Source organism: Talaromyces marneffei, chromosome 2 (genome assembly GCF_009556855.1).
Source record: "Talaromyces marneffei chromosome 2, complete sequence".
Lineage (NCBI taxonomy): Eukaryota > Fungi > Ascomycota > Eurotiomycetes > Eurotiales > Trichocomaceae > Talaromyces > Talaromyces marneffei.
In genome coordinates this window covers 3179616-3195620 of record NC_072349.1, presented here as the reverse complement: position 1 = coordinate 3195620, position 16005 = coordinate 3179616, and the positions used below count along the sequence as shown (strand labels likewise).

Sequence of the window (16005 nt, the reverse complement as noted above, 5' to 3'; positions counted from 1 at the left end):
ACTGGTAGGTATATATCAAGTAGGTTGTGTGCATGCGTATGTAGTAAATTAGGTAACTGTCAGTGGTTGTTGTTGGGCGCAAGAAGGAACTTGAATCTAATATGACGATGCATTCCAAAGAAAGAAGCGGAACGGAGATAGAGACAGTCCAATGTCCGGGTGGATTCGCAGAGCCTCGTGCGCTATAATTTATCTTATTTTCATATCTTTTGCTTGATCAAGTAAAGTGAAAAGAAGAGAAGAAGGCAGAAGAAGAAGATTGTAAAATTAATTAGTTAAGTTAGCAGCAGTAGTCTGATTTAGTCAGTGCGGATAGTTAACTATGTTGCTCGGCGTGGAGTTCTAGACTCCAGTGCTTGTCCCGCGGGGATTTGCAACGTCGATCCAGATTGGCAGCCTGTGTGGTTAACAGACCCTTATTACTGGACATTGAAACAGAACCATGAATGTACTATGAGTGTACTATGTATGTACTATGCATGTACTCCGGGCTACTCGGTGCAGGATGGTGACATGTAGACAGCTGCCATCTCAACCAACCGCCAACATGTCATGTGTCAGCGCATCTGTCTGCCTGCGCAACCATTGTTTAGATTAGGCCTACTACAAATTAGTAGAATGAATAGTAATACTACCTTGGGTCGTCGGCAGAACTCTGCTCCGTCGAAGGGACGGAGTAGTAGACGGAGCAGCGAGGTCAAAGAAGACGAACTATACAAAGAACCATTAATAAGACTGAAGGAGGAAACCAAGCCCCTCAGACAAAGACGAAAAAGAAAAAGAAAAAGAAAAAAGAAAGTCAAACTTTTGGAGTAACACAAAACTTGGTGAAAGCCGTAAAAAGTAAAAACAGATGTCAGAAATAGATTTAGTGGTTCAGCCAATCAGAGAAATACACTAGTCCTTTCCGAGGATAGCGTGGCAGCCCTCCACTATTTGGTGAACGGATGGCTAGCCTGAATAGGAATGATATGTAATTATCGTTACGCAGCGATACCTCCAAAATTACGTACAATACATTCGGGATGGACAGTTAAATCTATAAAAGACATATAAGATCACCCCAATAGTCCCCGGCCTGACATTTGTAATTTATAATATCACAGAAGAGAGATGCGATGATCTGACATTGATCGACCCGGCTCGACTACTACATATTTGAGGCGTACGCACTCCGTACCCAGGCAGCACCACTGGTATCGAATCAAAAGTTGTTTCTACGGACTAATTTAGCTACAGAATTAGCATAGACTTGGCTGCTCAACCATCAGCACTGATTCACTACTGATTCGTCTATTTAATTCATCCTGCCTTCTAATTTTGTCTGTTTTCCCCTTCATTTTGAGGAAAACAGACCCAATCGGCCTACACATTTTGCAGGCCGACGCAAATCACTGATGTGTGCTTGCATTTGCCTTAGCAAACACCTACGTACAGGCTCTAGACTCCAGGGTACTAGCAGCCTGGCAGGTGGTGCTAAAGCAAGGAGTTAAGACTGAGTTCACCGTTCTCACGACGCAGCGCCGTATTCAGTGATAATTCGACAGTGCTCGGTGAGACGACTAATGAAAAAAAAAGGGGGCGGCAAAAAAACTAATAATAGTTACTTTTGTACTTTACTAAACAGTCGATAATTAGGGCATCGGTGCTCACACCCCTTCCCTCAAGTCGTGTGACACGATAAACCATAACAGTAGACAATCCTGTCCGCCATGTCATATCGAGGGATGTGGTGCATCGTTAATGCTGTGCGACCTTGATCTTACGATTTTCACGTATACGAGTAACCTATAGGTATCGTATATCGGTGTATGCTGTGTCGTCGAAACGGGGTTCCTTTGCATAAGTGCTAACCTTAGAATGCGCCTGGATTCGTGGTACGTACCCTGTATGCTTCTGTATTCTTAGGCTGTTCTGGCGAGTAGGTTTCTGTATACGCCGTATACACGAGTAGTTCGTTTGTTGACAGGAATTGTCCAAATAGTTAACTACGCCGGTATGGGGTGTTTAATCGTCGATCATCAGTGCGGAAGAGTAAGGTACTCGGAGAGGAGAGCACCGAGTTAGGGCTCAGGACAAAGCACTCGATGATTGCAATTACCACCATGTCGGTATTTGGGAAATACGCACCAGCAAATTAATGAATGCACGATGCATTCTTTGTCCAGCAGATAATTTAGAAAATTTACTTGTGGATTACTAATACAGCACAAAACTAGCTACAGTGCAGTATTCCTGAATGTACTCTGGATCAATTTCGTTTTCTTTCTTTTCCGCTTTGTATTCATAGCTCTTTGTTTGTTTGACATTTGCCTCTGTCGATGGCAGATAAGTTCAACCATCGAGCTGAGGAATGTCTGGCGAGCATATCCTACTAGGTCTCGGAATATTCCAAAAGATGCCGTGCAGAATTCTCTGAGTTACGGTTTCATCTCGTTGACTAAGTACTTGTCCTTAACAATTCAACGACTAGGTACCTGGGCAGAATGCGGAAACAAGTCAAGTTCTCTCATATTCATGTAAAATAACATCTGGGTCGCTGCTTAGTTTAACCCACTTCATAATTGTAGTTTTATACCCAGTACTTACTATGGCTCTGCATTTATGTATATGAGTTGGCTAGTTGACTGACTAGCCAAGAGTAATTGCCTACCTAGGTAAGTAAGCCCTACATTTAGCAATCCATGGAGCAATCGCTGATTGATGGAAGCAGATACCGTACTATCCATAGGTCAATGCAAAATAGTTTTGTATTAAACATTCTCATTTTCTTGGCTTGATTTCTCAATTGAACCCAATTGTACGGTTGTACTTCGTATTCTTAAGACGCTACTTGGTTGGCAGTCGTAGCCAGAAGCTTTGGCGATATGTGCGATTTCAACTCTACGGCAAATTTTGGCTCCAAATGCAGTGCAAATCTGACCAGCATTGGATGGGGATATTAGATTGTTTGTTGCCATGGCGGTAGGACTGGAAGTTGTAGACGCCATGGTTCAGATTTGGATGAATAACTGCGTGAATGAGGTATCCCAAAGGTTTCAATGTTAGGACCGAAGCTAAGTTCATACAGTGACTCTCCCAAAAATTATTATTGGCCAGCTTTCGCGCCTCAACTCCGTATAATTACGAACAATCTAGAAGTGTGCCAATACCAGGCCGATCCGGATCATCTTTGTTCGGGGGTCTCAGCCGAAAATAATTACAGTACATCGAAACGGTTTGGTGCGCACTGCGAATAGACAAGGAAAATATGCATATAATCAATATATCCTGGGCTTTCTCCAGCGTATTTTGTTTTTTGTCATGGCAAGTAGAGCTGGATACAGATGTTAAATTGGATGAATTAAGTATCTGCTAAGAGACACAAACGCAGCTCCGTACCTAGAGGATGAACACATACAGGATCAATTAACCAACCAAGCGATTTCGCTTTCCTATCCTAGAATCCTTTTTGCAAAGTATTTATCCTCTATCTTACCTTAAACACTTCGATTTCTGGCCAGATGAATGCTTTTGGCTTATGATCCTGCATTCTCTTGGAAATAGGCATGGTTTAGGCTAGGGCTAGCGTTGGCAACCCTAATATTCAAACGATCGTTATTGTAACATTGAGATTACTAAGACCAGAGCAAAGCAAACTCTGAAGACTATTTTTTTTTTATCGTGATTTAGAATGGATGCAGCCTACCTTCATGTATGCGAAACCTACGAAACTGGGATCGTGAGCGTGTCAACCAGATTGGGATTCGCTTCAAGCTTACTATATTGGTGGTTCAACGGGTCAGCACTCGGTTCGTATCTCTTTATACGTATGACTAGTTATCTGGCTTTGCGATGGGTGCGTTTGCCTATACAGTTGCGAGTCTCTTATTTCCGGTATTGGAGGCTATGGTTGATCAGACGATTACGAGTCATGAATTTATTGATTCTCGGCTGGGTACTACGACTGAGGATGAGAAGGCGCAAATATATGTACATGAAGTGAACTCGACTCAGCTCAAACCCTTCAATTTTCTGTTGTAGAAATTGCAATTGTGTGTCTGCACTTCTCATAAGCAAGACGGCGCTTCCTCCGTTTGTTTCTCACCGCATGAGATAAAATGTATGTTGCTTTCTGGGTTGTATCATTTCCACGTTGTCCCTCGCTTTGCGTCTTCTCTAATCTGCACCACAAGTAATATCGCATGGTAGACTGTTTCGGTTTCAATAACACACAGATAGAGCCCAGTCGATTGATCTGCCAAAAATGGGTTGCCATAATCTGACGCGCCTCGGGCTAATGTTTTTTCCCTTTACTTTCAAGGGATGAATTTGAAAGCCTTATGCATACCGGACACAAAGAATTTCCAGATTATCACGAAGAAGACCGCTTCGCTCTAATTTCTCCAATGGTGATCTGCAGGCCTTCAATCACAGCACCCCATTCCACTGCATGTACTTTCTCCTTGAATTTCTCCAAATCTTCATCGACACCTTTCACAAACGGAATCTCTTTAACGAGAATAGGCTGTCCCATATCAACTTCCGAAATCACATTATGGATCATAACACCAGTTTTGGTGATGCTTCCTTCTTGCCAGGCTGCATGAGCGCGCTCAATCGCATCCTACAACCGTGAAAGTCTATTAGCCAATAATCCAACCCAGTCAAGAGATGCTGGAAACACGAAGGGAAACTACTAACAACACCATTAAACGCCCCCGGTAGCGCAGGATGCAAATTCACAATCCTAATCCCCGCCTCCTCCAACGGCACCAAAAACCTCGTCGACAACACATGCATAAACCCTAGACAAGCCACCAAATCCGGCTTATCGGCAATCACCAGTCGAGCCAATTCTGCATCATATTCTTCTCTCGAAGCTTGGATCCCTTCGGGGGTCGCTGGGTGCGCCTTTTTATATTTTAAGAGGTTGTGGTATGTGGTGGGGATACCGGCTTTGGAAGCTCGTTCGAGACCGTATGCGGTTTTGCGGTTGGAGAGGACGCGGACGATCTGAGTGTTCGATAGTCTGGAGTCTGGAGATTTGGCGATTTCATCGATTACGGCTTGCAGGTTGCTACCGTTGCCGGATATGAGGACTGTGAGGCGAATGGGTGCATCCATCTTGTATGATTTTTTTTTTCTTTGCTGTGGTTGGCGAGCGTATGAAATACACTGGATCAAGCTCGACGCCTGGTTTCTTGTGTTGATTCGCACGATTGCTGGCGGAAACTGTTCGATGTTTATGAAATTTGTTCAGATTCTGGTAACATTAGTCCATTAAGGATCAATTGACTTGTTTCTTATTCAGAGTTGTTGCGGGCGAAGTTGTTCGATCAGAAAAAAAGATTGCGGGGTTATAAATTTAGTCACGCCGATTCCGTTTTTGTAGGGTTAGGGTTATGTTCCCCGCGGAGCCTCTTCAGCTGGATGAAAGTTGTCGGATAATGCTGATCCCAAAATGTCCATATCTGTATTTAGCCAAGTAAGATCTGAGTCTATCTGGAGTTTTCAAGGATATAAGTAATGATCGAGTATATAAAAACGGCACGTATCTACTCTTCAAGTGAACTATGTATGTTGCCATGAAAGAAAAAGAACTCGCCAACACCGATCACTCACGCCAGCGGATCAAGTGGTATCATAAAGCAAAAAGCGCAGACAGAATGAATCTGAAAACGAAAGGAAGTCAAGAAACCATGACTATAAACCCGATCAAGTAAATATGTCCGTCAAAAAGTAATGTCAACCTCGCCATATGCTATCAATCCGAACAAACCAGCTCTGCGCAGAGAAAACAATGAAAAAAGAACGATCCCAAGTAATGCCGAAGATTCGCTCGCAATGGTCATAACGCCGCCGAATGGATGATTTAATAAATCGTACATGAAAAGTTGCAAGGTAAGGAAGTCGCCGTTGAAGCAAAATGTTGAATCAACTGTGAATCTTAGGCAGGCGATTCCTGAGTGGGAATAGGATTTGAGCTAGACGAAGATTCAGTAACTCCTTGCCCACGGCACAGAGGGCAGGAATTTCGTCCGGTAGTCAACCACTAGAGAAGAATTAGTAAATCTGGATGAGAAAAAGGTCGCATATCTAAACATACCTGGTCTATGCACTCCTTGTGATAAAGGTGCTTGCATTTTGTAAGCTGCCGGACGTCTTCTGCGGCCTCATAATCGCTTAGACATATCAAACACCTCTCTGTTTCACCAATATTGATTGTTTGATCGCCTTCCAAAGCCTCTGCAACTAGCGATCCCGCGTATTCAACAAGGCGGAAGAGCCCACCTGCTGAAGTGATGTCTGCCTGTGTGGCGACAGGAGGCTTCGCTGGTCCTAGAAGTGACGAAAGAAGAATCATGTCTTCATATGTTGGGTTCTTCAAACAAATGTTAGCATAACACTTTTACTACATCAAAAATTTCAGTAATTGTGGGGTCAACTTACATCAGTGAATAAGCTTGGAGTCGCAAAAGCTGGGTGATTCTCCGAAAGGTTAGTACCAACAACGTAAATGACCCAGGTACGACCTCCAGATGGTGTGGGCTGATCAGGTTCCACCACTCCATGGCGCCTGGAAGATCCCGAGCCAAAATGACGATGGCGAGCAAACTCCGAGTCGCTTCGGCGTCGCTGTCGTACACCACTACCAGCAGTAGGAGGATACGACTCGGGTTGAGTAGATTCTTGAAGCGGATCTTCATGGACTTGAGGTAGAAGATTTGGAGACATGGCTGATGCAGAGGATGGTCTGCGGCTGGGAGTGGAGTCTCCGGAGGACATTGTGGTAGGTGCTTCAGCTGGTGTGGAAGGTGGAGGGTATGGTCCAGGAGGACTGTCTGCCAGCACAGTTGGAAGAGCCGGAGAAGTTGGGTCCGACGGGTTGCGGAAAATACCTGACGTTGGGCGAGCATGACCACTGTTCAAGTTATCCGTAGAAGAGCTTACGCCTCCATTATTGAAGCGCGATGTTGGTAATCTAGATGCACCGTCCGTATTTCGAATAGGATTACTGAGATTACCTCCTTCCTGGGATGTATTGCCATTGATTGGAGGGAGATGTGGCAGACCGAGAAGTGTATCCAGGCCAATACCACCGCCATTTTGCGGATTGCCAAGTGGTCCATTGGATGGTACAGAGCGGACTCCCACGACAACCAATGTGACGGTCCGGCCTTCAGATCCTTCCTCAGCACCATCCTCCATGTCCATCTGCTCGGTTCCTCCATTAGCGGCTCGACCACCTGGGCCATCGCTATTGGAGAAGCGGAATACTCGGAGAAAATTCAGAGGCGTTGGAGCACCTGGCTGGGAAGCGTTTTGACCCCCGGAAGAGCCCATAAGATTGTCTTGGGCGGATGTAGCTTGTTGTAGACTTTGGAAAAGGCTCTCCAACGACGCGTCAAATCCTTCGTTTCCAAGAGATTGAATATTAGGGAGCGTTGGGGTTGTATTTCCAGACAGTTGGGCCGCGATCGCAGCCGCGGCTACCTGCAATACACGGGATAATGGTGTTTGCTCTTCTCTACGTGGAAGTCGTGAAGAGCGAGTTCGTAAGATACCAGGAAGACGCCGAATAGGACCGGGCCCCAAACCTTGCGATGACCTGGGAAGAGGCAATGAAGAGAGTGTTTGCAAATCAGTCATAGATTGTTGTGCCAAGTCAGATGTAGGGGTTCCATCCAAATCCATATGCATGTCCATCGGTTCCAGAGGAGGTAGCAGCTGATCCATGCCCTCTGTGACGCTAGAACGTAATGGCCGTGGTGGCGGAATTCTCATCTCCTCTGGGTCTGGCAAGGTCGGCGCTGCACCAAAGATATGAGAAATGGGAGTGGATAGCGAATTTCGAACTCGATTCAGACGTGGGCTGCGACGCCACCCTCTATGTGAAGCAGAGACATTGCTGATAGCTGGGTTGACGTAGGTTGGATTGGGCGGCGAATCGGGAATCAACGCTGAATCACCTCGTGGAAGAGGGTAGGGTCCGCGTATTGAGCGACGCCGGGTGATGCCACGAGATCCCAAGGCGTTAAATGGAGAAAAACGACTGGGGTTGTGGATAACCTCCGTTCTGGGAACGGGTCTCATTATACGCCCATTTCGGTGTGCATGGCCCTCCGCCGCCGTTTCTTCTTCACTACTCAGTAGACCTCGTATGACAGAATTAGGCAGAATGCGTGTGCCTAGCCGAGACATCGTGGACTGTCTTCTTGATAAGAGACGTGAGGCTGTTGAAGCACTGCGGGGAGGTGCCTGTTGGACGGGTTCAGGGAGCGTTCGAAGGTCATGTGAGAAGCTGGAGGTATTGTTTGACACCATGGCATCGTTGAAAGCAGGGTTAGACGTATTAGACGTCGATGGGTCTGTTATCAGGTTGAAGATATTGTTTCTGTTCGACGCAAACCCCTCATCGTGAGGGGTTTGGCCGCCCACCGATCGTTCCGACATCTCTTGAGCGTTCAGAGTGCCGCTGTGGCCATTGCTGTGAGGAGGGGAGGATAGAGTAGCTCGTGAGGGGTGTTCTGGCCGTTGATCTCGTTGCGTGGATGACGTCTGTCCCATAGTTCGAACGTATAATAGAGATATGCAGGCACAACTGCAGAGAGGTGGCGATGGTTGGTGGTGAACTGAGGGAAACGTCGGTTCTTACTACTCCATGGGAGGCGGTAAGGTCCAACACAGGCGTCTGGGGATGACCTCAGTGGACACGATCGGGTTGATCCGTATTTGGGTGGCAACGCAGGTCAGGTTGTAGGCGGTTAGTCTATCGTACCGTCTGTTTTGTAAAGAAATGGAAGCGACCGACAAGACGTGTAATATTGAAGTTGTTGTTTTGTTGTTAGATTAATAATGGGTGTTTGGGATGAAATGACTCCGTCTGTTCCCCGTCGTTCTGTCTGAGACTACGGAGGTGTTTGTCTTGTTTGTCTGACGGTCTTATCGCTACCTGGGTCACGTGTGCAGCTTACACGTATCAAGAAACACCTAACTTGCCACTGCATTCCGTAGAATTAGAATAGTACGTATTCTGTTCCAACAGGAGGCTCTAGCTAATGGAGAAATCAACATAAATGCGTACCCAGACTATATGGACTGACTGGGAAGGCGAAACGACCCTGCACCAAGCCGCTGTCGAGCTTGTCCGATTGTTGATATCTCATGGCGCCGAAATCGAACGGAGGGGGATCACTGGCCAGCAGGACCAAAAACAGCCTTGCATATGGCCGCCCATAATGGGCACCTTGCCATTGTCCAGGAGCTCCTACAGAACGGAGAGTGACCACTCGGGGTCAGATCGGTGCTTATCCAGTTTTCAGTAACTAGACCACGGAGCTGACTGTAACTATACCACCCCAACCCATAAGCTATATACTGTATTACGCACTGCTGTTATATATAATCAAATTGATGTATGTCGACTGCCTCTTGAGTAGATGCCCGAGTCACACCACTGTTCCATCTAAAATTTGCAGAAGAGTATTCATGTCAGAGACAGTTTCAAGTGTTCAATGTAAGTACTGCTTACGGAATACGAAGAAAATTAACAATGTTTGTCATTGGTTGAAAAGTATGCAATAAATTAGCGCCTATTTTTGCAGAAAGCTGATCCACTCCGATCGAGCTAAGATAAAGCTAGCTTCCTAGTCAGCCGCGTAACTCAGGCCCTCGACAAGGCTAAGCTAAGCTACCAGTCTCGACACTTGTCCAACTGGATTTTCTTGCTTCTTCTCTAAACCATGCTAGGGAGTTGATATCTGACTCACCTCCCACAGAAAAGAGACATCCGGTATGGTAGACTTCGAGACGGATCGTCCAGAAAATGTCGAGAAAACATCCGAACAACCGCCAGGTGATGACGGCGGCCCCGATATCTTTGAGAGGCGCGACTCATTAGAATCCGAACCAGAGCGCCCTTCAAATGACGAGGCAAATATTGGAGCATCGCCAGGTGATGAGGTTATGCTTGAACTTCCGGTAGAGCTGGCAAGCTTGAGTGATAGGTAGATTATTTTGATGTCTCGATTCGTGTCCGCCCGGGCTAATCTAGTGTCGTGTGATAATAGATTCGTCGAGTCTCTCAGTGCTAGAGTACATACGCTCCCCCCCTCCATCGAAAGAATTTCGTCTTTGTTTCAAGATTTCTACATCAAGACCGACTCACACATTGCTACGCATATCTCGACTCTTGCGTCGCGCATCAATCGAGATGGCTTGCCTTCGAGATCAAGTTCCACTACCACCACACAACAGATGTTGACCGTTTCCGAGATTGCAGAGAGACGAAAGGCACGCAAACAATTACCATTAAAACAGCTAGCATTGGAAGAAACTGTCGAAAGACGAGTCTGCGAAAAGGTCTACGATAAGATATGGCGTCACAAAAGTACCATGGACGAAGTGAGAGATGAGAAGCTACGCTCAAAAACGGCAGCTCTATCGCTTTTGGGTATGGGTTTGAGAGACCTGGGCATCGAAGTACCTGAAGCAAATGAAGAAAAAGAGAAGGAAGCAAATACGAGACTTTCAGCAGCTGGTGATGACTTGAAGAAGATGAATGACGCACATTACCCGTTGGGCAAACTTCAACATTTGATCTCGGCACATAAAGCAATTGTAGATGCATTGACGACTCTTTTGGGATCATCGTCTTCTGCAGATGAGATTCTGCCTGCCCTGATATATACATTGATCACATCACCTCCGGAAGGCATAAATGTGATCAGCAATTTGTTGTTTATTCAACGATTCAGATCTATCAGTAAAATCAACGGAGAGTCTGCCTACTGTTTGACCAATCTGGAAGCTGCTATCAGTTTCTTAGAGTCTGTGGATCTCAGCAGTCTCAACACTGAAGCTCCCGCCGACGGACAGCCCCGATTGCTCAATGCAGCAACAACTCCCCCGGCTGAGCTTTCCAGTTCTGTACGTGCTCCAAGATCAGGAAAAGTGACGCCTTCCGGCACGTTCCCACGAACACAGCTGTCTGCGCCAGCAGCCCAGCAACGGCGTTTGAGCAATCTGTTTCAACCGCCTGCAAAGGTGTTAGGTGCTGCCAACGATGCGGTCCGCAATACCGCCGACCAAGGATTGAAGAATATCAGCAATACGCTAGACAACAGCTTCAATTTCTTGTTTGGACGACTCAAAGAGATGCAAAATAATCGTGGAGCAAACGAGCAAGCCCTAGTGCCGAAAACGCTAGATGAAGCCCGACGTCTTGTGACGAGTCCAACGGTGCTTAATGAGAGCGACTTGAGGAGTGAGGAGTCTGCTCTGACACCTGATTCAAAAGAAGGATACATGCAGCGACCCACACTTCAGCCTGAGGACATTCGATACAGCGGAAAAGACGGTCGAAGTACTCCACGAGATAGGAGTGCTGATAGTGCTCGAAGCAGCGAAACCAGTGGCACCCATAGAGCTAGTGCACTCCCCACAGGACGTCTCAACAATACCTCCACACCAAGTCCAGGTGGCGGGAGCTCCTCCATCTTCAGCTCTAGCCCAGTGACGACACCATTAGAGTCCATGAAGAACTTTGGAAATAGCTTCAATCCCCTCAGCCACATCCCAGGTATGATCAGAGGATTTGGCCGCAATGTTCCGGAAACACCATCCTCGACCGCTGCAACTGCAACTACCACCCCAAGCACCGTCGGCGGCACCATGATCCCTGAACGGCCAAGATTGACGTCTTCAAGGATAGATGCAAGATCCTCGCCGCTGACAACATCAACATCAACAATACCATTTCCCCCAGTGCAATTATCGCAATCCGACCCACCGATTAGACGATTCCTTGAAGTTGATGACCCGCAAGATCTGCGCATCGGTGATATTGCCGAGCTTCTGCAGGATTATAAGAGGCTTGCTGCTATGGTTGTTGATCGGGTTTCGAAGGAGTGATTGAAGTGATTAGGATTTTTACTTCTGTTGTCTATGGTTTTATGTCGGGTCGATGCATTTGCGTGGTGTTATTGTTTTTAGTCATTGTTTATCTGTGATGAGTAACTTAGGTATTTAGAAATATGATTGGGGTATTCTAAGGCTGTTCCAAGTATGCATTCCAGTGGTCCACTAAGGATAATCTGCAAACTAAAATACAATAGCGATCATGATCTCGAATTATGCAGAGAGACAGACGCCAATAGTAAGATGCGCTAATATGATGAATCATGTTGAGACCATTCTCAAGATAGCAGGTAGAATCACAAAAATACAAAGAGGAAAAATGAAAAGAAAAAGGAAAGGGGCAGAGGAAATAGAATCAAGGATTCAAAGCCCTCAAAACCCCCAACCCACCCTCCTTCATCTCCACAAACTTCCTATCCAACTCCCCCGCCTCAGTGATCGTCTGATCATGTCTCCTCCTAATCTCCGCCTCAAACAACGCCGTCGTTTTGCGCCGCGCTTGTCGAGAGTCCTTAATCATCTTGAGCATTTCGCCCATTTGATCGATCAGTTCGTCACCGAGGAGTTCCCAGTCGGTTATGGGCATGCTGGAGATGTAATTGTGTCGAGCGGTGGGGTTGGGCAGGGCGGTCATTATGTAGGCTAGTTTTTCGGAGGGGGAGGTTGATGTATCTGGTGGTGGAGGAGGTGGAGGTGGAGACGGCGGAGATGGTGGTGGTGGTAAAGCTTTGGGTTTCTTGGGTGTTGATCTCTGGTGCTTCAATGGGCTGCTGCTGCCAGGACTATGGTCAAAGGGTTCCTTTTCAAGTTCGGAGAAATCCATGTATTGAAGAACTTCGTCCGGATAGTCAGATGTGAGCTTTTGATAGCGCTTGTCTATACTTTCGGATGCTGTTGAAATCGATATTTTTCTCTGTGTGATGTCTGTCGTTGTCAAGGATTGGGCATCGATGCTGCTACCGGAACTTTCGTCGTCGATGTCCTCGCTGATCTCCTGTGTCTCTTCCTCTTCTTCTCCCTCATCATCAAAGCTGTCATCTGTTTCATCCAAAAGGCGCCTGCCTTTGTTCAACGGAGTTGCTTGGTTCTTCTGCCTGGCTCTTCCTCCTTTCTGAGGACTAGCAGAGTTAACACGTCGTTGCCGTTGTTGTCTCGAATCAGGTTGTGGCCTCGGACCACTAACCTGCCTAGTAGGCGAGGTCTGCTGTGATATAAGCCGCTCGTAAGACCGCTCACTCTTGAAATTAAATCGATTATTCGGTGTCGTAGCCAGGCTTTGAGGAAAGTTGCTCGCCTTACTATACCCTGTACGATAGGGTATTTGCACCGTCCTAGTATTGGTTGTCGCGGCTGCTGCTTCTTTTGTAGATGTCGTCATTCCCCTCGACCGAAGGCCGGGATCACTATCACTGCGTTGAAGGGGCAACCTGGATTTGGTGGCGCGAGGGATGCGCGATACGTTGGTAATGGAGCTCCTCTTGTTACTCGCTGCTGTAGCAGATCGAGGTATCTCCGCTGGATTCCAGTCGAGTGTCTGTCGACGGTCATTGCCCTTGTAGCCATTGGCATAGTTGATATCTTCCGTTTCTGCTAATGGAACAACGGTTTTCCTGCGATATCGTGGAGCTTTCGCCGGAGTCTTGATTGGTTCCTCAGGCCGATAGTAGTTGTCGTTGCGGGCTGTATAATGATCAGATTCAGAGAGAATACTTCCATCCCAGTCCTGCGAGATCACATCATGATCAAATATCCCTCGACCACTATGATCTCGATCTCGGGCTTCAATATCCGCGAGACTGGTCACAGTAATAGTCGTATCGTCCGCATTCTCGATATCAGTATCAAAAATGCTTTTCTCCGGTGGCTGTTGTGCTGTTGTTACTGGAAAATCATATTGTTGTGGCTGTGTTTGTTGATTATTGAATTCCACTTCTTGATACTGAAAGGGCATCGACGGCCTCATGAACCTGGAAGCTGGAACGCCATTTCCAGCAATGGGTTTGTCGATTATGGTGACCTTTTGTTGTTGAGGACTGTGTATCCTAACATCTCTGGGGTTTGGAGCATAGTATTGGCCGCTTCTTGCACGGATGTAATCTTCCAAGCCCATTTTTCTTCGCTTATGACTCCGTGACAATCAGAAAGGACGAACATAAGATGTATCGAACTTTTATTCCGAATTCATTATCATGTAAGCAGTGTGTTACTCTTTGCTGGATTGTTTATTTGTCGTTTTTATTTATTTTGATGATGGATCCAAGCTAAGGGTGAACAGCTAGTCAAGTCGAGCTATTCATTTAGGCGTGGAGCCCGCCGAGCCGGCCCCGTCGGCAGATTTGAGCACACGTGATCTTCTATGATACTTCTATGTCTGTCTATTTACACGAGGGACAAAGAGAGGACAGGATAGCGGTAAGGAATTATACAATGAAATGCCTAAGCCAGATCATAGGTCGAGATTTTCGGTGGCTTGACTAGCGCCTTGCTGTCTCGCCTTTGCCTTTGCAAACAAATCGTTTGCTTTGGCACTCTCTACAGCTCGCCTCTCCAAAGCAATGTGCAATTCTCTGCTTGCAAGCAAACGGCTAGCAGAACCACTCCGGGACATTCTATGCTCATCATCAGACATGTTGGCATCTTCTTCTTCCTCTTCCTGGTGACCCAACGACGAGAATTGAAGGTCCCCAATCCATAAAGCTACCATCCCTCGAAGTCGTAAGAGTGCCGGACTGTCGGAATATGGCGGTCCAACCATGATCTCATCCATACGCGCAGCAATCTCTTGTGCTCCAGCTAATTCTTTACGTCTGATACCGGCCATTCGGCCCATCACGCTTCCATCTCGATGTGTGTTGTCGTCGCCGCCTAACATGTTTGCACCCAAGTCTGCAGATCGTTCGGAGATAATTTCATCCTCTTCCTCCTCAAGAGCCTCTCTTGCCACCTTACTTTCATGGTCGACAACATAAACCCAAAGACTGAACATAGCAGGGTAGAATTGTAGAGAGCTGCTGGCCGAGCTGCGAGCAGACCGAGATGGATATTGAATGATGAGTCTTTCGTAGTAAGCTTTTGCTGCTTCAAATCCCGGACGGGTAAATATATGGCTGGTGCTATTTGAAGTATTCGTGCCTGCGGTATTCTGACGAAATAATATCTCAGCACCGATGCCCCATCGACCCCCGTGACGTATGTCTATCGGATCCTTGCCAAACTTCTCATGGAGGAGCATGCCCCATACGCGACCGGCGCGTACAAAGTCGCCTTCCAAGAGACATCTGTGTAAAATGGTGGTGAGGACACCCAAATGCTGGATGTGCAGGGTAGCTTCAGTTGTCTGTGACCCAGGAAGAAAAATGGGCGGCCATTGTTCTTGCAATTTCCGTGCAAGTCTTTTTGATCGTTTCCTCTTCTTGTCCTTGACAGCTGCATGGGGGAAGTCTGCTCCCGGCAGCTCTTGATCAAGCGATAGACCAGCCACGCGATATTGATGAGCCTCATCAGGAGTGAGAACAGGATACTGCGTGAGATTCTGGCTTGATTCTAGGCCTGATTCAAAGTCTGTAGTTCCCAGGTCATCGCTGTCTTGTGTCAGGTCCACCACCTCCGACCGTCGTCGTTTCCGCCCGACTTTATGTTCATCTTGGACTTCAAATTTCCGTACACGAGTACTGGATGTTTGCTGCCAAGATAAAAGGGGCAAAGCAAACACAGAGGTTTTTGGCTGGATCATGAATCCCAGAGAAAGATTGATGTACAGCTACCGCATGTGTGGTGGATCTGGATCATATCCGTATTTGACAGAGACGAATTTTCATGTGTGTTGTGATGATCTTTTCTTTATCTTGGTCAAGAAATAGGTCGGCGATGTCAAGCCGTTTTTCAAGCTGTCTCGACTGTAATCAAGGCCTTCAATCGAGGCAAAGAGAATGCCAGCCAATAATTGATTGGTTGTTGTCGCTGGAATGGATCGGATCAGGCAGAATGCTCAAATGACCAGCGGGAATCACGTGCCGATTATTATTGGCCCGTGCACCGATAGCAGCCTTGGCGCCTGGTTGTTGATAAGTTGATAAGGCCAGCCGCTCTCCATGCGTCATCTCT

General features: G+C 46.8%; 5 protein-coding genes across 5 annotated transcripts; 1 reads left to right on the top strand and 4 right to left on the bottom strand.

Annotated features, from left to right (window-relative positions):
- Positions 1 to 4354: 4354 nt before the first annotated feature.
- On the bottom strand, positions 4355 to 5106 carry EYB26_003514 (uncharacterized protein; the record flags this gene model as incomplete). The annotated part of the gene is made up of 2 exons (XM_054262814.1): positions 4355 to 4606; positions 4684 to 5106. The coding sequence occupies 2 exons, from the start codon at positions 5104 to 5106 to the stop codon at positions 4355 to 4357; spliced, it is 675 nt and encodes a 224-aa protein (XP_054118789.1).
- Positions 5107 to 5929: 823 nt separating this feature from the next.
- Positions 5930 to 8550, bottom strand: EYB26_003513 (uncharacterized protein; the record flags this gene model as incomplete). The annotated part of the gene is made up of 3 exons (XM_054262813.1): positions 5930 to 6034; positions 6089 to 6364; positions 6433 to 8550. The coding sequence occupies 3 exons, from the start codon at positions 8548 to 8550 to the stop codon at positions 5930 to 5932; spliced, it is 2499 nt and encodes an 832-aa protein (XP_054118788.1).
- A 1227-nt stretch (positions 8551 to 9777) lies between these two features.
- Positions 9778 to 11895, top strand: EYB26_003512 (uncharacterized protein; the record flags this gene model as incomplete). The annotated part of the gene is made up of 2 exons (XM_054262812.1): positions 9778 to 9989; positions 10053 to 11895. 2 exons carry the CDS (start codon positions 9778 to 9780, stop codon positions 11893 to 11895), a joined length of 2055 nt encoding a protein of 684 aa, XP_054118787.1.
- Positions 11896 to 12256: 361 nt separating this feature from the next.
- Positions 12257 to 14011, bottom strand: EYB26_003511 (uncharacterized protein; the record flags this gene model as incomplete). The annotated part of the gene is made up of 1 exon (XM_054262811.1): positions 12257 to 14011. The coding sequence occupies one exon, from the start codon at positions 14009 to 14011 to the stop codon at positions 12257 to 12259; it is 1755 nt and encodes a 584-aa protein (XP_054118786.1).
- A 336-nt stretch (positions 14012 to 14347) lies between these two features.
- EYB26_003510 (uncharacterized protein) lies at positions 14348 to 15634 on the bottom strand (the record flags this gene model as incomplete). Its single annotated transcript, XM_054262810.1, has 1 exon — positions 14348 to 15634. The coding sequence occupies one exon, from the start codon at positions 15632 to 15634 to the stop codon at positions 14348 to 14350; it is 1287 nt and encodes a 428-aa protein (XP_054118785.1).
- Between the last annotated feature and the right edge of the window lie 371 nt (positions 15635 to 16005).